Below are 21,091 nucleotides of genomic sequence, written 5' to 3' on the forward strand. Positions count from 1 at the left end.
TTCAGAAGTCTAGTGACTATAATAGTGCTAAGGATTAACACATTACATGCCATTTTGATGGCCTAAAAAAAGATTCACTAAACACGTCATCACTGTAAGCACTATTTGAAATATGAATTAAGTAAGTACAGTTTGTTAGTACATAGGAACATCCATGGGTCCACTCACCATACTTCGCTTGCTTGGATGGGGAATATGTTGACCAACCACTACGTGCAAACAATGCTTCTGCTACTGCACGCCATCCACGGTCTACATTCAGCCGGTCGTGGTATTCCTCCACACGAGTGTCCCAAAGTTCTGGGTGTTGTTCCACAAGAGCTATTAGGCGCTCAGTATCAACACGAGGTGGCATTATAGCATAAAAATCCAGGAGAAGCAATCCACAAATGTGCCTGAACACACATCTACTTCACCTCAGCAAAGAAAAGGCCAGACTGAGTTTATTTCTTAATTTCACCTGACATTCAGGACACCTGTCTCTCATAATGATACAATGTTTGCAAAAACGCACACGGACAGCACACGGATGCTCCTCCGTATGCACGTGTGCTGTCCGTATTGTGGTCCGTGCTGCCGGTAAAAAACGGACATGTCGACGTGATTTCCACACGGACACACGGTCTGTGTGAAAACACGCACATGTGCAGAAACACATAGATTCTAATGGGTCTACGTGTGTCAGTGTCTCCAGTACGTGAGAAAACTGTCAATACACGTACCGGAGACAATGACGTCTGAAAGAGGCCTAACCCACCACGCCGGAAATATATCAGCAAATGAAAGTCCAAGGTATAGAACAAATTAAAAAATCACCGCGCGGTGGAGATATAAAAAGATGCCTCTTAACCAGAGAGGCATTTTGGATTAATAATCTAGAAACACGATATCCAAATGGCCTGCATAGGAGAAATGAATTAATGTACCATTATTTGTAAATAGTTGTTGTATGTATTATGTCATTTATATGTATTATGACGTTTTAAAGATTTGTAATTTTTCTGTGAAATTTTGATACGTGCAGACTCTGCAATTAATACCAGGTGATCAAATCAGCTGCGTAAGAGTATATGGAACACCTTATAAGAACTAGAAGGTATATGTAGGATTAAGCTGTGATAAAGATCTTAGTTGATCAAAATGCGTTGCTTATACCTTTCTTTTTCGCTGCCTATGCATCCATGATGTACAAGGATTCTTTGATGACTAGGAAGTTTTAACTTGGAAAATACAGACTTTGAATTTTAAGGAGCTGGAACTACCACTTCATTCCATATATTGTAGTAAAACAACCAGCCTGACCACCACCTGCATTATCAGGCACATGCAAGCAAAACACCCAACTTTATGGGCCGAATTCCAGGCTCCAGGACCTCTGCCTGCTGGTCACACCACTGCTTCTTCCACTGTTTTGCATAGAAGCCAATCCCCAGAGCACCATGCATGTGAAGATGCCTCTAGCCCTGCACCTGTTGTGGCCCACAGTAAAGCAGCACCATCAGCAAGCACATCCACGTCCTTGTCCCAGCACAGCATTCAGTTGTCTATAACCCAGTCTTTGGAACGCAAGCGTAAATATCCAGCCAACGCTCCACAGGCCACAGTCCTCAATTCTAATATTTCTCTTCTGCTTGCGCTAGAAATGCTGCCTTATAGGCTTGTTGAGATGGAAGCTTTCCACAACCTGATGGCGACTCCCATCCCAAGGTACTCGGTCCCCAGTCACCACTATTTCTCCTTTTGTGCCGTACCGGCATTATACCAGCATGTGTCCCACAACATTACCCATTCCCTCAACAATGCTTTTACCGGGAGAGTCCACCTAACCACAGACACGTGGACAAGTTCTTGTGGGCTGGGATGGTACATCTCAATGATGGCACACTAGGTTAATATAGTGGAAGTCGGGACCCAGTCGGACCTTGGGATGGAACACATCCTCCCCATGCCGAGGATTGCTGGCCCTTTGTCAATCAGGGTTGCCCCCACAGTCTACAGCTCCTGCACCTCCTCCTCCTCTTCCTCCTTCATGTCTGAAATCAACACATCAGTCAGAAGCTGGAAGCACTGCAGCACTGTCTCAGTCAAGCGGCAACAGGCTGTGCTGAAGGTAATCTGCATAGGTGACAAACCGCACTATGCAGAAAAGTTGTGTACAGCGCTGAAAGAGCAGTCAGATGTTTGGATGACACTGCTGAACCTACAGCCAGGCATGGTCATGTGTGACCATGGCCGTAACCTGGTGGCGGCTCTGAGGCAAGGTGAGCTCACACATGTAACTTGCTTGGCCCATGTGCTTAACCTCGTGGTTCAATGTTTTCTGAAAAGCTACCCGGAGCTGTTGGATCTGCTAGTGAAAGTACTCCATCTGTCTGCCCATTTTAGAAAGTCAGCTACAGCTTCAGCTGCCCTTGCCATGCTAGAGCAGCAGTTTCAGCTTCCAGCTCACCGCCTGTTGTGTGATGTCCCCACGTGCTGGAACTCTACGCTGCATATGTTGGAAAGGATTTGTGAGCAGAAGAGTGCCTTTGTTGACTACCAACAACAACAAGGCCGTCGAATTTCAGGTCAGACTCCACACATAAGACCTCAGGAGTGAACATGGATGTCAGACATATGTAACATCCCGCTTCTCAGCATTTTGAAAAACTCTCTGCTCACAATCAAAGAGGATGCATTGCAGGTGGAGCACGAGAACATGGAGCAAGGAAACATACAGGGGGATTACACTCAGCCTAGCCTCATGTCTTCGCAACATGGATTGGTAGGCAATGAGGAGGAGGAGGAAGAACAGGAGCTACTTTCATGTGCTATAGACGGTACTACAAACACATCTGTATTAGCGTCTGTTCAGCGGGGATGGCCTGAGGACAGGGAGGAGGAGGATGAGGATGAGTAGGAGGAGGACAGCATGGTAAGTTGTCCTGTTGGTAAGGACATGGAAGTCTTGCCTGTTAGCAGTCTGGCATGCATGGCTGACTTTATGTTGCACTGCATTTCACGTGATCCTCGGATTATAAAAATTTTGGGTGACACTCATTACTGGTTGGTGACACTTTTAGACCCACGCTACAAGGAGAACTTTCAATCTCTTCTGCCTGAGGCAGAGAGGTGTGCAAAAATGTTGCAGTACCACAGGGCCCTTGTAGCGGAATTACTTAGAAAATTTCCATGTGAGAATGCTGGCAGAAGATGTCAGAGTTTGTTGTACAACCAAGAACTCCAAGCGAGAGAGACAGAAGTACAATCCAGCTCAGGCAGGGGAACAATGACCAAGTTCTGGGACAGTTAGTGAGATGACACTTGCATGTGCTGCTGCAGCACTGCCAGAGGGGTGGCAGCTGTAGCTGACTTGCAGAAATGGCTCTGATATGGCATACCTTTACAAGAAGCTCTGGCAAATTTGGGTAGGTTTTCAGAAACCGATGAAAAACCTAGTTGAGCATGTGAGCAAAGTGAGCATTCCAAGCTTCTCAGCCGCCACTGTGTTATGCCCATTATCACACACAACCATGCCTGGTTGTATGTTCAGCGTCAAGAGTCACAGATCTGTCTGGTCTGTTATTCCTTTCAATAACTGTGCCATGGTGTGCAGTTTGTCTCCTAGACAAATTAGCTTAGCATGTTCCTACTTCAATGAGGCAGTGCTGCAGAGCTTCCAGCTGAAAGCATATCGAGATGGAGGATGCAGAGGAGCAGAAGGGTGTACAGGAACTGGGGTAGTAAGTGGAGGAAAGGAAACCCTGATAGAAGTAAGGCCAGACATCCTCAAGGTTGACCCAGTTTGCTGTCAGGGAAATGTAGCATTCCTAGCCACAAACGTGTTGGTCATTAAGTGGACAATCCCAGTAAGTGCGTTGGTAAAGGCACTAGTGATGTTCATAGCCACATGCAGGTGGGGATGCCACACCAGGAAAATTAGTGACGGCTGGGGAATGAGTACAGAAGGACGGCTGTCACCATGAGTCAGCAGAAATCCTACATGTCTAGAAGCCTTAATGGTAACATTTCCATGGCAAACAGCTTGGAAATGTGCCTATTTAGCGCTTGGGCCTGTGGGTGGGTGGGTAGGAAATTTCTTTTTCATTCCAATTCCTGTGGTACGAACAATTTTCCACTGTGCTGGGACAAGGATTTGGAAGTGCTTTATGATAGTTCCTCAGAATGTGGAAGGAAAATTGCAGGCCAGAAGAATCTGTGCCAGTGTCATTTACAGGGGATTGGCAAACACCTAGCACATGAGAAGAGGAAGTGGTGTCACCCGATGACACCAAGTGTGATCCCAGGAATTTAGCCCATCAAGTGAAGTGCTTAGATGACATGTGCCTGATCATGCTGGTGGTGGTTTGGCTCTGAATGGTCAGTACCCTGCTGATCTTGGTATGGCTGAGGTTGCAAAAGATCATTTTTTTGTCTCAGCATCCTCTTTAAAAATAAAACTCCCAGATTGGGGAACACCTAACTCTTTGATGGTGAAATTCACAAGTGTCGGTGTTCTGTGGAACAGTTACCTTCTCTCTCTGGTCACCCCACTGCTTTTTCCTGCCTGATTTCATGCTGTTGGTCCCTCCCCCTCAGCCCTGCTGGCCTCCCTCTGCATGCCAACTTCCCAGATTGGGTCGGTGACTTCGTCTTCCACCACTGCAACCTGGTTTTCCTGACTTGATGACTTAACAACAACCTGACTTATCTGCAACTGTGCCTCATCATCATCTACCTCCTTAGGCAAAATTTGCTGTTCCCCATCGTCATCTTTTTATGACCGTGGCTGCTCAAATTTTTGTGCATTACTGAACAGCTTGTCCTTCTGTCCCTCTTGGAATATGCAGGGTGAGAGGCCACAATCAAGAAATGATGGTGTAAAGAGCCTCTCAGAGTGTCCCAGTGTGGGATCATTGGTCTCTTGGGACTCATCATGGTGGGAGGAAAGAGGATGAGGGTGAGGATTAAGTGATCCAGACACTAGAAAGGTGAGACTTGACTGTGTGGGAGACAGGGTGATGCTAGTCAACATGCTGTAAGCATTATCTGCTATTCAATAGACCACCTTTTCACACTATTGTGGCTTCAGAATGGGTGTCCCATACCTCCCTGTACAGTGGGACAGTAAGCTATATGTCGTGGAAGGGCGTTTTGCTTTTGCTCCAGCAACAGGTGCAGTCACACCTGCCCCATATCTTCGCTATCTGTGTGCACCATCAGCAGCACTTTGACTTCCCCATGCCTTACCACATACCTTACGCATTTTGTAATTGCTAGGACTCTGTAAATTTAGTTTCCTTGAATGATTGAAACTAAATTTTTTAAGAAACAAAATGTGGTCAACTGTAGCATGCCAATCGTTTTTTAAAAATTTCAAACCGCTGTAATTCCACGCAAAGCACGTTAAACTGTGGGAATGACAATAATCAATTTTTGGAACAAAAAATGTCACCTGCAGCAGGTCAAGTGAAATTAAAACCACCATTATTTTACACAAAGCACGTTAAATTGTATGGATGACAATGGTCAATTTTTGGAACAAAAAAATGTTGTGAATCGTAGCAAACCAAGCAGTTTTTTTAAATTTTAAACCACTGTAATTTTACACAAAGCACATTAAAGGGAACCTGTCACCTGAATTTGGCGGGACCAATTTTGGGTCATATGGGCGGGGATTTCGGGTGTTTGATTCACCCTTTCCTTACCCGCTGGCTGCATGCTGGCCGCAATATTGGATTGAAGTTCATTCTCTGTCCTCCGGAGTACACGCCTGCACAAGGCAATATTGCCTTGCGCTGGCGTGTACTCCGGAGGACAGAGAATGAACTTCAATCCAATATTGCGGCCAGCATGCAGCCAGCGGGTAAGGAAAGGGTGAATCAAACACCCGAAAACCCCGCCCATATGACCCAAAACTGGTCCCGCCAAATTCAGGTGACAGGTTCCCTTTAAACTATATGGCTGACAATATAGTAAATGCCCCCCCTCCCCCAAAAATGTGGTTCACCTACAGCAGCTATATATTTATCAATGGACTGCAAATATCTAAGCTCTGTTTAAAGGCTGTATTTAGCCACTCTCTTTGCTCCAGAAGTTGTCCCTATGCTAAATGCAGGGTGTATCTTACAGAAACAGAAAAAAAACCAGATTAGCCCTTAGAAGGATTTTTAGTATGATGGTTCAGCATCAGCTACAATTAGACCACTAGAGGACTCTTATTAATGAAACTGCGCAAACAGGCCTGGACTACTAATATGTCCCTTCACTCACAACTGTTCCTGAGCTGTGAAATGGTGCCAGTGACCTGAGCATGGCGGCCTCTGATGAGGTAATGCTTCCAGCCAAGCACAGTAATGCCACTATCAAGATGGCTATGGCATTACAGTGACTGTCAGGCAATCCCCACATGCTTATTGGCTGTATAACAGGTGCCAAACATGCAGAGTGGGGATTCAAGCAATCAATCCGAGCACCAGCCAATGATCATTGAGTGCTGAGCATATCCAAGCACCCAAATACACAAGTGATATCCGAGTATCACCGACCACGTTCGCTCATTACTACTATTGGTCTTGCTTCCGCTTTTTACTGCGTTAACAATGAAGAAGAAAAATGTGTCATTGTAATTCAAATGCAGCTGATCAGATATCAACTGCACCATATCTTTGATCAATCATATTTAGTCTGACACAGAAGCTACTGAGTCACCTTCTATCTCTCTTTCCCTTAATTAATTGAATCTGTTTCTACTACTTCCATCAGTAATATTTATCCATTGTTTTTAGACTTTCTCTTCCTATCTCTATTGCTGAGCTATGAGCATGTCTTCTCAGAAAAAGAATACAGAAGATAAAAAGGTGTTAAATGAGTCCTGGACTGTGCTGGAATTATTTCTATAGCTGCATGACTGGCAGGCATCCTACACACTCAGGAAAACCACTAACCCTAATGAGAATAATGGCATAGGATGAACCATTCAATTTACTCAATAGAATAGGTTCTCAGCACAAAGACTGTATTCTCTAGAAATTGATCTAGTAGCTGGATCCTCGCTCATAAATCAGACATTATATTGCTCACACAACAGATTGCTGGGTCTGGATATCATTTTAGCAGCAGGGAGCATGGTAAGGATAAGAATACTTTACAGCAAGAAGTGGTAGGAGAGGATAAAAAGGAGGTGGCAGCATCAATGTTACCCCCTAAAAATTGCACACTATGGGGATATGGAGAACTGAAAGGACATTGATGTGGGGGGCAAAGGAAGAAGTGCCTTCCACAGTTTAAGCAATGGTCTCACAAAGCGAGAGATGGAAATGGAAAGGATGTTGCATCTGCTTTGATGCCCTTTGTTGTGATGAGATCTTAATGCAGAGAAAGTTGTCTGTTCATAGCAAGTATCATTATAAAAAGGAAAACCAATTGGCTATAATTTGCAATGAAATCGAACAATACTGAAAAACTGAAAATCTAAAAGTCAGAGCAATATAAATGCATACTTAGGTTTAGGGTCTAAGGGTTAGCGTTTCTCCTTATGGAGAGTGACATACCAGCTGGCTTGTCAAGGTAAGGAGGCTTATTCGCCGTGCAATGCTCCTCTGGGAAATTAAATATTCAAATTGCCTCTTCTGAGAAAAAGAGGACTTAAACTCTATAGCGCCACCTGTTGGAAGCGGCGATCCTACAAGTCACAATCAACCCTTTAACGAGTCATGCAATATGACTTAGGATAAAAGCCAATTCAGTATCTCAATTCGCAGACACGGTATTTCGGGCTGTTGGCCCTCGTCAGTGCGAAGCATGAGAACTGATTTGGCTAGGTGAGAGGCTCTGGACTGGGTAGCGCTATAGAGTTTAAGTCCTCTTTTTCTCAGAAGAGGCAATTTGAATACTTAGGTTTAATGTTTAGCATAAAACTTAATCTGCGCTTTTGTTTGAATCTATGCATATAAGCTATAGATGTAAGAAATTATTTTCGCAGTCTTAGATACTAAATCTTTAAATATTTTTTCTAAAATATCGTCATGTATATTTTAGGCGTTACCACATCAATTAATAAAATTGAGAAGTAAAATAGTTGGGAAAGCCTTATTATTATCTGCTTTCTTATATCTAGCATAAATTCACAATGATATTGTCAATTATAGTTATGTGATTACATTCAGAAAATTAACTAAGGAACATACAGAGCCTAGTAGGGTAAAAATAGCTCCAGGGATTTCTTTATCTACAGTAATTGGCAGTGGTAGTGGAACAGCATGCAAACAGGTCACTAAATTATCATAATTATTATTATTGCCTCTAGTGCTGCCACTTTATTATAGTCAATTTGTAGTCATTCTAAATGGACATAATGAAGTTGAAAATAAAGATTATTGGTAATCAATGTCACACAGCACAAGATTAATGGTGTCAAGCATCCAATGAATCAATATTTATACGTTTCTGGAGGAGGCGGTGAAAAATAGGCAGCATACCAACATTAATTCCAATGTGTGTGAACATCATTAATACTAATGGGCTCCTATTACACAGTCTGCACAGTCTTTATTCTCCACTATAACCTGGATTGTTATATTTCCTCTTTGTCCTGGTCAATCTTTACAAGTAGTGCTGAAGATTTATATCTCTCAATGTTAAAATTGACCTACCCTTAAAATTATAGACTGTTCATGTCTTTGTCAATGGGCAAACTTACAAAATAAGCAAGGGATCAAATACTAATTTCTCCCACTGTATTTATATATATATATATATATATATATATATATATATATATATATATATATATATATATATATATATATACACTGCTGAAAAGAAATAAAGGGAACACTTAAGCAACAGAATCTAACTCCAAGTAAATCAAACTTCTGTGAAATCAAACTGTCCTCTTACGAAGCAGCACTTTGACAATCAATTTCACATGCTGTTGTACAAATGGAACAGACAACAGATGGAAATTATTGGCAATTATCAAGACACACTCAATAAAAGAGTGGTTCTGCAGGTGATGTTTTGGTCACTTTTGAATGTTGGTTGTGCTTTTACACTCGTGGTAGCATGAGACGGACTCTACAACCCACACAAGTGGCTCAGGTAGTGCAGCTCATCCAGGTTTGCACATAAATGTGAGCTGTTGCAAGAAGGTTTGGTGTGTCTGTCAACGTAGTATCCAGAGGCTGGAGGCGCTACCAGGAGAGAGGCCAGTACACCAGGAGACGTGGAGGGGGCCATGGAAGGACAACAATCCAGCAGTAGGACCACTACCTCAGCCTTTGTGCAAGGAGAAACAAGAGGAGCACTGCCAGAGCCCTACAAAATGACGTCCAGCAGGCCACAAATGTGCATGAGTCTGCATAAATGGTTAGAAACCAACTCCATGAGGATGGTCTGAGTACCCAATGTACACAGATGGGGGTTGTGCTCTCAGCCCAACACTGTGCAGAATGCTTGGCATTTGCCACAGAACACCAGGATTGGCAAATTCGCCACTGGTGCCCTGTTTCTTCACAGATGAAAGTAGGTTCACACTGAGCACATGTTGCAGATGTGACAAAGTCTGGAGATGCCATGGAGAGTGACCTGCAACATCCTTCAGCATGACCGGTTTGGCAGTGGGTCAGTAATGGTGTGGGGTTGCATTTTTTTGGAGTGCCACATATACCTCCATGTGATCACCAGAGGTAGCATGACTGCCATTAGGCACCAAGATGAGATCCTCAGACCCCTTGTGTGACCATATGCTAGTTCGGTTGGCCCTGGCTTCCTCCTAATGCAGGACAATGCCAGTCCTCATGTGGCTGCAGTATGTCAGCAGTTCCTGCAAGATGAAGGCATTGAAGCTATGGACTGGCCCACCCATTCCCCAGACCTGAATCCGGTTGAACACATCTGGGACAACATGTCTCGCACCACCCACCAACGTCACGTTGCGCCACAGACTGTCCAGGAGTTGGCAGATGCTTTAGTCCAGGTCTGGGAGAAGATCCCTCAGGAGACCATCCACCGCCTCATCAAGAGCATGCCCAGGTGTTGTAGGGGGGTCATACAGGCACGTGGAGGCCACACACGCTGCTGAGCACCATTTTCTTGTCTTCAGGCATTTCTACTGATGTTAGATCAGACTGTAACTTCATTTTCCACTTTGATTTTGAGCATTATTCCAACTCCAGACCTCCGTGGGATATTAGTGGTGATTTACGTTGATCATTTTTAGGTTTTATTGTTCTCAACACATTCCACTATGCAATGAATAAAGACTTACAACTGGAATATGTAATTCAATGATATCTAGGATGTGGGATTTTAGTGTTCCTTTTATTTTTTTGAGCAGAGTATTTATATTTTTATATATGTACATATAAATATATAAATATATATATATAAAAACTGTAGCACCATTTTTCTAAAGAATGCTGATTGCTACCCAATCACAAGGAAATTTTGGTAATGTTCAATCAACTCCAGAAATCGATGTAGAGTGGGTTCGGAAAGTATTCAGACCCCTTTAAATTTTTCACTCTTTGTTTCATTGCAGCCATTTGGTAAATTCCGTAAAGTTCATTTTTTAACACTAATCCACACTCTGCACCCCATCTTGACTGATACAAAACATAAATGTAGAAATTTTTGCAAATTTAATAAAAAAGAACAATTGAAATGTCACATGGTTATAAGTTTTCAGACACTTTGCTCAGGCACTCATATTTAAGTCACATGCTGTTCATTTCCTTGTGATCCTCCTTGAGATGGTTCTACTCCTTCATTGGAGTCCAGTTGTGTTAAACTGATAGGACTTGATTTGGAAAGGCACACATCTGTCTATATAAGACCTCACAGCTCACAGTACATGTCAGACCAAATAAGAATCATAAGGTCAAAGGAACTGGCCAAGAAGCTCAGAGACAGAAATGTGCAAGGCACAAATCTAGCCAAGGTTGCAACAGAATTTCTGCAGTACTCAAGGTTCCTAAGAGCACAGCGGCCTCCAGCATCCTAAATTGGAAGAAGTTTGGGACCACCAGAAGTCTTCCTGACCTGACTGTCCAGCCAAACTGAGCAATCGTGGGAGAAGAGCCTTGGTGAGAGAGGTAAAGAAGAACCACAATATCACTGCAGCTGAGGTCCAGAGAAGCAGTAGGGAGATGGGAGAAAGTTCCACAAAGTCAACTATCATTGAAGCCCTCCACCAGTCGGGCTTTTATGGCAGAGTGGCCATACGGAAGCCTCTCCTCAGTGCAAGACATATGAAAGCTCACATAGTGTTTACTAAAAAGCACATGAATGAGTCCCAGACTATGAGAAATAAGATTCTCTGGTCTATTAACCCTGTGTGACCAACTTTTTACTATTGATGCTGCCTATGCAGCATCAATAGTAAAAAGATCTAATGTTAATAATAATAAAAAATAAAAAATCATTATAAACTCACCGTCTGGTGCCTTTCCTGCTCCTCGTGATGCTCTGGGCCATGCATTGCGGTCTCGCGAGATGATGACGTAGCGGTCTCGTGAGACCGCTAAGTCATCTGGGTAATTTCACAATGCATCACTGGGAATGGAAGCTGGCGGCCGCATAGCACGCATAGGGACAGCTTTGCTGGATGCCGGAGGGTGAGTATAAAACTATTTTTTATTTTCATTCTTTTTTTAACAGGGATATGGTGCCCAGAGAGCTATATAGTACTTGGGCTGTGTTATATACTGCGAGGCTGCTATATACTACATGGGCAGTGTTATATACTGTGTGGCCTGTGTTATATACTACGTGGGCAATTTTATATACTACATGGGCAATGTTAAATACTACATGGGCTGTGTTATATACTATGTGGGCTGTGTTATATACTACATGGCTGGGCAATATACTAAGTGGCCACTGTTATATACTATGTGGGCAGTGTTATATACTATGTGGGCTGTGTTATATACTACATGGACAGTGTTATATGTTATATACTACGTGGGCAGTGTTATATACTGCGTGCGCAGTGTTATATACTTCATGGGCTGTGTTATATTCTGCGTGGATGCTATATATTGTGTGGGCTGTGTTATATACTATATACTATGTGGCAGTGTTATATACTACGTGGGCAGTGTTATATACTGCATGGGCAGTGTTATATACAACGTGGGCAGTGTTATATACTACGTGCATAGTGTTATATACTACGTGGGCAGTGTTATATACTATTTGGCTTGGCAATATACTACGTGGTAGTGTTATATACTACGTGGGCTGTGCTATATACTACGTGGCTTGGCAATATACTACGTGGCAGTGTTATATACTACGTGGGCAGTGTTATATACTATGTGGGCAGTGTTATATACTACATGGGCTGTGTTATATGCTACATGGGCAGTGTTGTTTACTATGTGGGCTGTGTTATATACTGCGTGGATGCTATATATTACGTGGGCTGTGTTATATACTATGTGGCTGGGCGATATACTACGTGGCAGTGTTGTATACTATGTGGGCTGTGTTATATACTGCATGGATGCTATATATTACGTGGGCTGTGTTATATACTATGTGGCAGTGTTATATACTATGTGGGCTGTGTTGTATACTACATGAGCAGTGTTATATACTACGTGGGCAGTGTTATATACAATGTGGGCAGTGTTATTTACTACGTGGGCAGTGTTATATACTACGTGCGCAGTGTTATATACTACGTGGGCTGTGTTATATACTACGTGGCAGTGTTGTATAATATGTGGGCAGTGTTATATAGTACGTGGGCAGTGTTATACTGTATACTACATGGACAGTGTTATACAATACGCGCGCAGTGTTTTATACTACGTGGGCAGTGTTATATACTACGTGGGCAGTGTTATATACTACATGAGCAGTGTTATATACTACGTGGGCTGTGTGATATACTACGTGGCAGTGTTATATACTATGTGGACAGTGTTATATAGTACGTGGACAGTGTTATACTGTACTACGTGGACAGTGTTATATACTACGTGCGCAGTGTTATATACTAAGTGGGCAGTGTTATATACTACGTGGGCAGTGTTATATACTGCGTGTGCTGTGTTATATACTACGTGCCTCCTATATACTACATGGTTTTGCTATATACTACGTGGCTGTCTGTGTTACGTGGCCTCTGCTATATGCTATGTGGCTGCTATATATATATACATACATACATATATTCTAGAATACCCGATGCGTTAGAATTGGGCCACCATGTAGTTGTCCAATAAGGCAGTAAGGCCTATAAATCACATTTAAAGGTGTCCACTACTAGGACACCCCTTCTCACTCTAAATGTTTTCCCTGTTAAAATAAAAACACTTCCACTACTGTAAAAAGGTTAGGGTTACCCAGACAATTTTGTGTTTTCCATGAAAACTCATACTTTTATTAATCAAATGAGTTGCCAAATGAATTGAAAATCTAGTCCAGACATTGACAAGGTTCGAAAAAAAGATTTTTATTTGAAATAATTATTTTCTCCTTCAACCTTTGCTTTCGTCAAAGAATGCTCCCTTTGCAGCAATGACAGCATTGCAGACCTTCGGCATTCTAACAGTTAATAAGAGAAATCTCACCCCATTCTTCCAGAAGCCCCTCCCACAATTTGGTTTGGCTTGACAGGTAGTGATGAGCGAATATACTCGTTATTTGAGATTTCTCGAGCACGCTCGGGTGTCCTCCTAGTAGTTTTTAGTGCTCTGAGTTTTAGTTTTTAGCACCGCAGCTGAATGATTTACATCCGTTAGCCAGCATAAGTACATGTGGGGGTTCCCTAGCCACCAGGCAACCTAGGCTTTACATCTATGTACCTAATGATATGATTCTATTTAAGTATAGCATCTTACAAAATTATACTTCGATGTTGCAGGACAGTGCACTGGTGTTACAATCAGACAGGAATGTAACAGTAAATGCAAGGAACCCGAATGGTCAACTAACAGGTCAAATGACAGTAGGTGAGTTTTCCTTCTCTTCTTCAAGAATTGCGGTACTGTTTTATTGCAATTATTTTAATATTTGCATGGATTATAATATATAGTATGTAAAGTATTTTATTTATTGAAGTGTTATTTTATTATTACTGTGTGATTTAACCTGTATTTTGTACATCATTGTCTTCCTTTCTCCCTTCATTTCATTTCTCACATTATAATTACCATGTCTCTTTGACCGCTAGTCCAACCTTTGTAATCATAGTTTCACAGTCCTACTGCTTCACAGAAAATAAAAGAGCGCTCTTTTCCTGCACGTGTCTTTGTGATCAGCTATACTTTTTTTTTTAATGAGAAGATGTGTAAAAGTATGGGCTAAAACTCAGTTGGACACATAAGTATTTGCATGCAAAGTAGAGTATGAGCAGTTTTGTTGGTTTGCTCATTTGATTTTAAGATAATATAATAATAATTGGCAAATTGATTAGAATATGTCACAGGATATTGCATTATTTTTACTTTAATAGGGCGCTCTATATAATTATCATGTTACTTTAAACACTAAGGCTATGTTCACACTTTGTGGTTTTACTGTATTTTTTATGCAAATTAAAAGCTACTTTTTAGAGTAAAAGCCAAAACTATGAGATTTCAGAAATCTACAGCACATGATTGTTTTTTTTTCTTAAATGAATTGAAAATGTCTAATGTAATCTGTATAAAAAATGCAGAAAAAATACAGCAAAAATGTACCAAAAAACCACAAGAATGAAGCAAACATGCAGTTAAACCGTTTTTGTAAGCAGCTTCTTTACTACTAAGAGATAAGATTTTTCCTGCAGCCAAAATGCAACATGTGAACATTTGAACAAATCTATTACTGTAAAAGTAATTTCTCTGTAAAAGATGCAGTGCTATACATCTATTGGAGGCAAAATAAGGTATGCGGAACTTTAGAACGACGTCCATTAATTCTTTGTATAATAAATAATAAAGAACAAGACATGACAAAGAACAATACATTAATTGTAGCTCTGAAAGTTCTGAATTGTACAATCAAAAGTTGTCACTAAAGGACCAATCGGATCAATCTGTGTAGTAATACAGTCATGTAATTGTAGAAGAAAATCTTGCTCCATGGATACAAAATCTTCATCTTCATTTCTAATAACTTTTTCCATATGTTCTTGTCCACTTGTATTATTCCTTCAGTGTGCTCACCAATACAGAAAATCATTTAAGTGCACGCCCAACATTTTTAATGCACTATGAGTAAAGGTGCTACATGCACCAGAAATGCGTTGGTGTTTCAATTGATGAACTAAGACTTGGATGTAAAAATAGTTTTACAATCTTATTAATAACATGAAGATTTTATATCCTTGGAGCTGGATTTTCTTCTGCAATTTTATGACCTTACTACAAACTCCAGATGTAACCAGTCTAACACGGTGAGCTGGCTTTTCTTTCCTATATTAGTAATACAGTACCCACTCATTACCTGAACTTGTTATGCAATGCCCTCACTGGCATCTTTCAGGTAACCACTTTATCTACAAATCTACACTGCCTTTAACCCCTTAGTGACAGAGCCAATTTGGTACTTAATGACCGAGCCAATTTTTACAATTCTGACCAGTGTCACTTTATGAGGTTATAACTCTGGAACGCTTTATCGGATCCCGCTGATTCTGAGACTGTTTTTTCGTGACATGTTGTACTTCAAGTTAGTGGTAACATTTCTTCGATATTACTTGCGATTATTTATGAAAAAAATGGAAATATGGCGAAAATTTTTAAAATTTTGCAATTTTCAAACTTTGTATTTTTATGCCCTTAAATCAGAGAGATATGTCACAAAAAATAGTTAATAAATAACATTTCTCACATGTCTACTTTACATCAGCACAATTTTGGAAACAATTTTTTTTTTTGTTAGGGAGTTATAAGGGTTAAAAGTTGACCAGCAATTTCTCATTTTTACAACACCATGTTTTTTTTAGGGACCACATCACCTTTGAAGTGATTTTGAGGGGTCTATATGATAGAAAATAACCAAGTGTGACACCATTCTAAAAACTGCACCCCTCAAGCTGCTCAAAACCACATTCAAGAAGTTTATTAACCCTTTACGTACTTCACAGGAACTAAAACAATGTGGAAGAAAAAAATGAACATTTTACTTTTTTTTGCAAACATTTTACTTCAGAACCATTTTTTTAAATTTTCACAAGTGTAAAAACAGAAATTTAACCACAAATTTTGTTGTGCAATTTTTCCTGAGTACGCCGATACCCCATATGTGGAGGTAAACCACTGTTTGGGCGCACCGCAGAGCTTGGAAGTGAAGGAGCACCGTTTGACTGTTTCAATGCAGAATTGGCTGGAATTGAGATCGGACGCCATGTCGCGTTTGGAGAGCCCCTAATGTGCCTAAACAGTGGAAACCCCCCACAAGTGACACCATTTTGGAAACTAGACCCCCCAAGGAACTTATCTAGATGTGTGGTGAGCACTTTGAACCCCCAAGTGCTTCACAGAAGTTTATAACGTAGAGCCGTGAAAATAAAAAAATCGCATTTGTTTTCACAAAAATGATTTTTTAGCCCACAAATTCTTATTTTCACAAGGGTAACAGGAGAAATTAGACCACAAAAGTTGTTGTGCAATTTCTCCTGAGTACGTCGATACCCCATATGTGGAGGTAAACCACTGTTTGGGCGCACCGCAGAGCTTGGAAGTGAAGGAGCACCGTTTGACTTTTTCAATGCAGAATTGGCTGGAATTGAGATCGGATGCCATGTCGCGTTTGGAGAGTCCCTGATGTGCCTAAACAGTGGAAACCCCCCACAAGTGATACCATTTTGGAAACTAGACCCCTTAAGGAACTTATCTAGATGTGTGGTGAGCACTTTGAAGCCCCAAGTGCTTCACAGAAGTTTATAACGTAGAGCCGTGAAAATAAAAAATCTCATTTTTTCTACAAAAATGATCTTTTTGCCCCCAAATTTTTATTTTCACAAGGGTAACAGGAGAAATTAGACCACAAAAGTTGTTGTGCAATTTCTCCTGAGTACGTCAATACCCCATATATGGGGGTAAACCACTGTTTGGGCGCACCGCAGAGCTTGGAAGAGAAGGAGTGTCGTTTTACTTTTTCAATGTAGAATTGGCTGGAATTGAGATCGGACGCCATGTCACGTTTGGAGAGCCGCTGATGTGCCTAAACAGTAGAGACCCCCCACATATGACACCATTTTGGAAACTATACCCCTTAAGGAACTTATCTAGATGTGTGGTGAGCACTTTAAACCCCCAGGTGCTTCACAGAAGTTTATAACGTAGAGCCGTGAAAATAAAAAAATCGCATTTTTTCTACAAAAATGATCTTTTTGCCTCCAAATTTTTATTTTACCAAGGGTAACAGGAGAAAATGGACCGCAGAAGCTGTTGTACAATTTGTCTTGAGTACGCCGACACCCCATATGTGGGGGTAAACCACTGTTTGGGCGCATGGCTGAGCTCGGAAGCAAAGGAGCGCCATTTGACTTTTCAATGCAAAATTGACTGGAATTGAGATCGGACGCCATGTCGCGTTTGGAGAGCCCCTGATGTGCCTAAACAGCAGAAACCCCCCAAAAGTGACCCCATTTTGGAAACTAGACCCCCCATGGAACTTATCTAGATGTGTAGTGAGAACTTTGAATGCCCAAGTGCATCACAGAAGTTTATAATGCAGAGTCGTGAAAATAAAAAATATATATTTTTTAACAATAAAGATTTTTTAGCCCCCAAGTTTTTATTTTCACAAGGGTAACAAGAGAAATTGGACCCCAAAAGTTGTTGTCCAATTTGTCCTGAGTATGCTGGTACCCCATATGTGGGGGTAAACCACTGTTTGGGCGCACGGCAGAGCTCGGAAGGGAAGGAGTGCTATTTTGGAATGCAGACTTTGATAGAATTGTCTGCGGGCGTTATGTTGCCTTTGCAGACCCCTAATGTACCTAAACAGTAGAAACCCCCAACAAGTGACCCCATTTTGGAAAATAGACCCCCCAAGGAACTTATCTAGATATGTGGTGAGAACTTTGAATGCCCAAGTGCTTCACAGAAGTTTATAATGCAGAGTAGTGAAAATAAAAAATATTTTTTTTCCCACAAAAAAGATTTTTTTTGCCCCCAAATTTTTATTTTCACAAGGGTAACAAGAGAAATTGGACCCCAAAAGTTGTTGTCCAATTTGTCCTGAGTATGCTGGTACCCCATATGTGGGGGTAAACCACTGTTTGGGCGCACGGCAGAGCTCGGAAGGGAAGGAGCGCCATTTTGGAATGCAGACTTTGATAGAATTGTCTGCGGGCGTTATGTTGCGTTTGCAGACCCCTAATGTACCTAAACAGTAGAAACCCCCACAAGTGACCAAATTTTGGAAACTAGACCCCCTAAGGAACTTATCTAGATATGTGGTGAGAACTTTGAAAGCTCAAGTGCTTCACAGAAATTTATAATGCAGAGTAGTGAAAATAAAAAAATATATTTTTTTCCAACAAAAAAGATTTTTAGCCCCCAAGTTTTTATTTTCACAAGGGTAACAGGAGAAATTGGACCCCAAGAGTTGTTGTCCAATTTATCCCGAGTACGCTGATGCCCCATATGTGGGGGTAAACCACTGTTTGGGCGCACGGCAGAGCTCAGAAGGGAGGGAGTACCATTTGACTTTTTTAGCGCAAAATTGGCTGCCGTGTTTGGAGACCCCCTGATGTACCTAAACAGTGGAAACCCCCCAATTCTAACTCCAACCCTAACCCCAACACACCCCTAACCCTAATCTCAACCCGATCCATAATCCTAATCACAACCCTAACGATAATCACAACCCTAACCCCAAAACAGCCCTAATCTCAACCCTAACCATAACCCTAATCAAAACCCTAAATCCAACACACCCCTAACCCTAATCCCAACCCTAACCCTAATCCCAACCCTAATCCCAAACGTAACACTAATCCCAACCCTAATCCAAACCCTAACCCTAATCCCAACTCTAACCCTAACTTTAACCCCAACCCTAACTTTAGCCCCAACCCTAACCATAACTTTAGCCCCCGTCGTCACAAAAAAAGTTCAATGTAACCTTTTTTTTGTACGTCGCGTCCGCCATTTCCGCGGATGCGTGGCTGTAACTCTGCCCCCTCCTCCCCAGGACATAGACTGGGCAGCGGATGCGTTGAAAAACTGCATCCGCTGCCCACGTTGTGCACAATTTTCACAACGTGCGTCGGTACATCGGGCCGACGCATTGCGACTGCCCCGTACCGACGCAAGTGTGAAAGAAGCCTAAGGCTACTTTCACACTAGCGTCGTACTCGGCCCATCGCAGTGTGTCGGGCCGACGTACCGACGCTAGCGTTGTAAGCGCCGCACAACGGGTGCAGCGGATGCTGTTTTTTCAACGCATCCGCTGCCCCATTGTGAGGTGCGGGGAGGCGGGGGCGGAGTTCCGGCCACGCATGCGCGGTCGGAAATGGCGGACACGTCGCACAAAAAAGTTACATGTAGTTTTTTTTGTGTCGACGGTCCGCCGAAGCACGACGCATCCGTCGCACGACGGATGCGACATGTGGCAATCCGTCGCAATGCATCGCTAATGCAAGCCAATGGAGAAAAAACGCATCCTGCAAGCACTTTTGCAGGATGCGTTTTTTCTCCAACGACGCATTGCGACGGAAGCCAAAAAACGCTAGTGTGAAAGTAGCCTAACCCTAACCCTAGCCCTAACCCTAACCCTAAATTTAGCCCCAACCCTAACCCTAACTCTAACCCTAACTCTAACCCTAACCCTAACCCTAACCCTAACTCTAACTCTAACCCTAACCCTAACCCTAACCCTAACTCTAACCCTAACCCTAACCCTAATTTTAGCCCCAACTTGTCTTCTCCTGCCGGCCGGCAGATGGCAGCAGATGGCGGGCGTACTGCGCATGCGCCCGCCATGATGAAAAAACCGGCTGGCAGGAGAAGACAGAAGAGGATCCAGGGACCCCGGATGAGTATGATAGGGTCCCCGAATCCCCCTATTTCTCTGTCCTCTGATGTGCGATCACATCAGAGGACAGAGAAATAACTGATCGCTTTTTTTTTTTTTTGCGGTCGCCGGTAAACTGTTAATTACCGGCGATCGCAAAGCAGGGGTCGGTGCAAACCGACCCCGATCATGTTCTTTGGGGTCTCGGCTACCCCCGGCAGCCGAGACCCCAAAGAACATCCGGGTGCCGGGCGGCGGGCGCACTGCGCGTGCGCCCGCCATTTTTTCCCGGAAAAAAGATGGCGGCGCCCATGGGGAGACACGAGGAGCACCGGGGGAGGTAGGTAAGTATTGGGGGGCTATTGGGGGCCATCGGGGACCACATTTCTCTGTCCTCCGATGTGCGATCACATCGGAGGACAGAGAAATTAAACGGCAAATCGCGTTGTTTTTTTTTTGTTGCGACCGCCGGTAAACGGTTAATTACCGGCGATCGCAACTCGGGGGTCGGTAAAAACCCCCCGAATCATGTTCTCTGGGGTCTCGGCTACCCTCGGCAAATCCGACTCTGGGGGGCGCTATTCACTTTTTCCACAGCGCCGTTAATTAACGGCGCTGTGGATTAAGTACCCTTAGCGGCCGCCGTTAAAAGGCGTATCGGCGGTCGTTAAGGGGTTAATATTGGAACATTTATCTGTTTTCATTTCTCTTTTTGATGGCTGATGAATGACCATTATACAGTGAGTAAAATAAGAACTGAACACGTCACCAATTTTCTAAGTAAATTATTTCTAAAGGTGCTATTGACATGAAACACTCACCAGATGTCAGTAACAACCTATCCAAACCACACAGATAAATAAACCAAACCATAGATGTACATAAATGAAGTTATGTGTAATTATAAGAAATCACTCAGGAAAAAGAATTGAACACATTAAAAAAGAGAGGTACACAAGGCCATGGAAAGTCATGACACCAGCTGAAATATATCCGTAATTAGAAAGCAATTCTGCCAATTACTGAAAATAATAATAATATCAGCTGGTTCAAGTGATGGCCAATAAAAAGGTGACTCATTAAACAAGGTGCCACACAAGAAGCATCTCAAGATTGGTAAAACCAGTGAGCTGTGTCAAGACCT

General features: G+C 42.4%; 1 protein-coding gene across 4 annotated transcripts in view; it reads left to right on the forward strand.

The window, feature by feature from the left end:
* Positions 1-21,091, forward strand: part of SGCZ (sarcoglycan zeta) — a 1,541,618-nt gene that overhangs the window by 1,322,197 nt on the left and 198,330 nt on the right. For all 4 annotated transcript variants that reach the window (XM_077279708.1, XM_077279710.1, XM_077279711.1 and 1 more), the window contains one exon: positions 13,859-13,946. In XM_077279708.1, the coding sequence (XP_077135823.1) occupies positions 13,859-13,946 (88 nt within the window). The remainder of the gene's footprint in view (positions 1-13,858; positions 13,947-21,091) is intronic.

Source organism: Ranitomeya variabilis, chromosome 1 (genome assembly GCF_051348905.1).
Source record: "Ranitomeya variabilis isolate aRanVar5 chromosome 1, aRanVar5.hap1, whole genome shotgun sequence".
NCBI lineage: Eukaryota > Metazoa > Chordata > Amphibia > Anura > Dendrobatidae > Ranitomeya > Ranitomeya variabilis.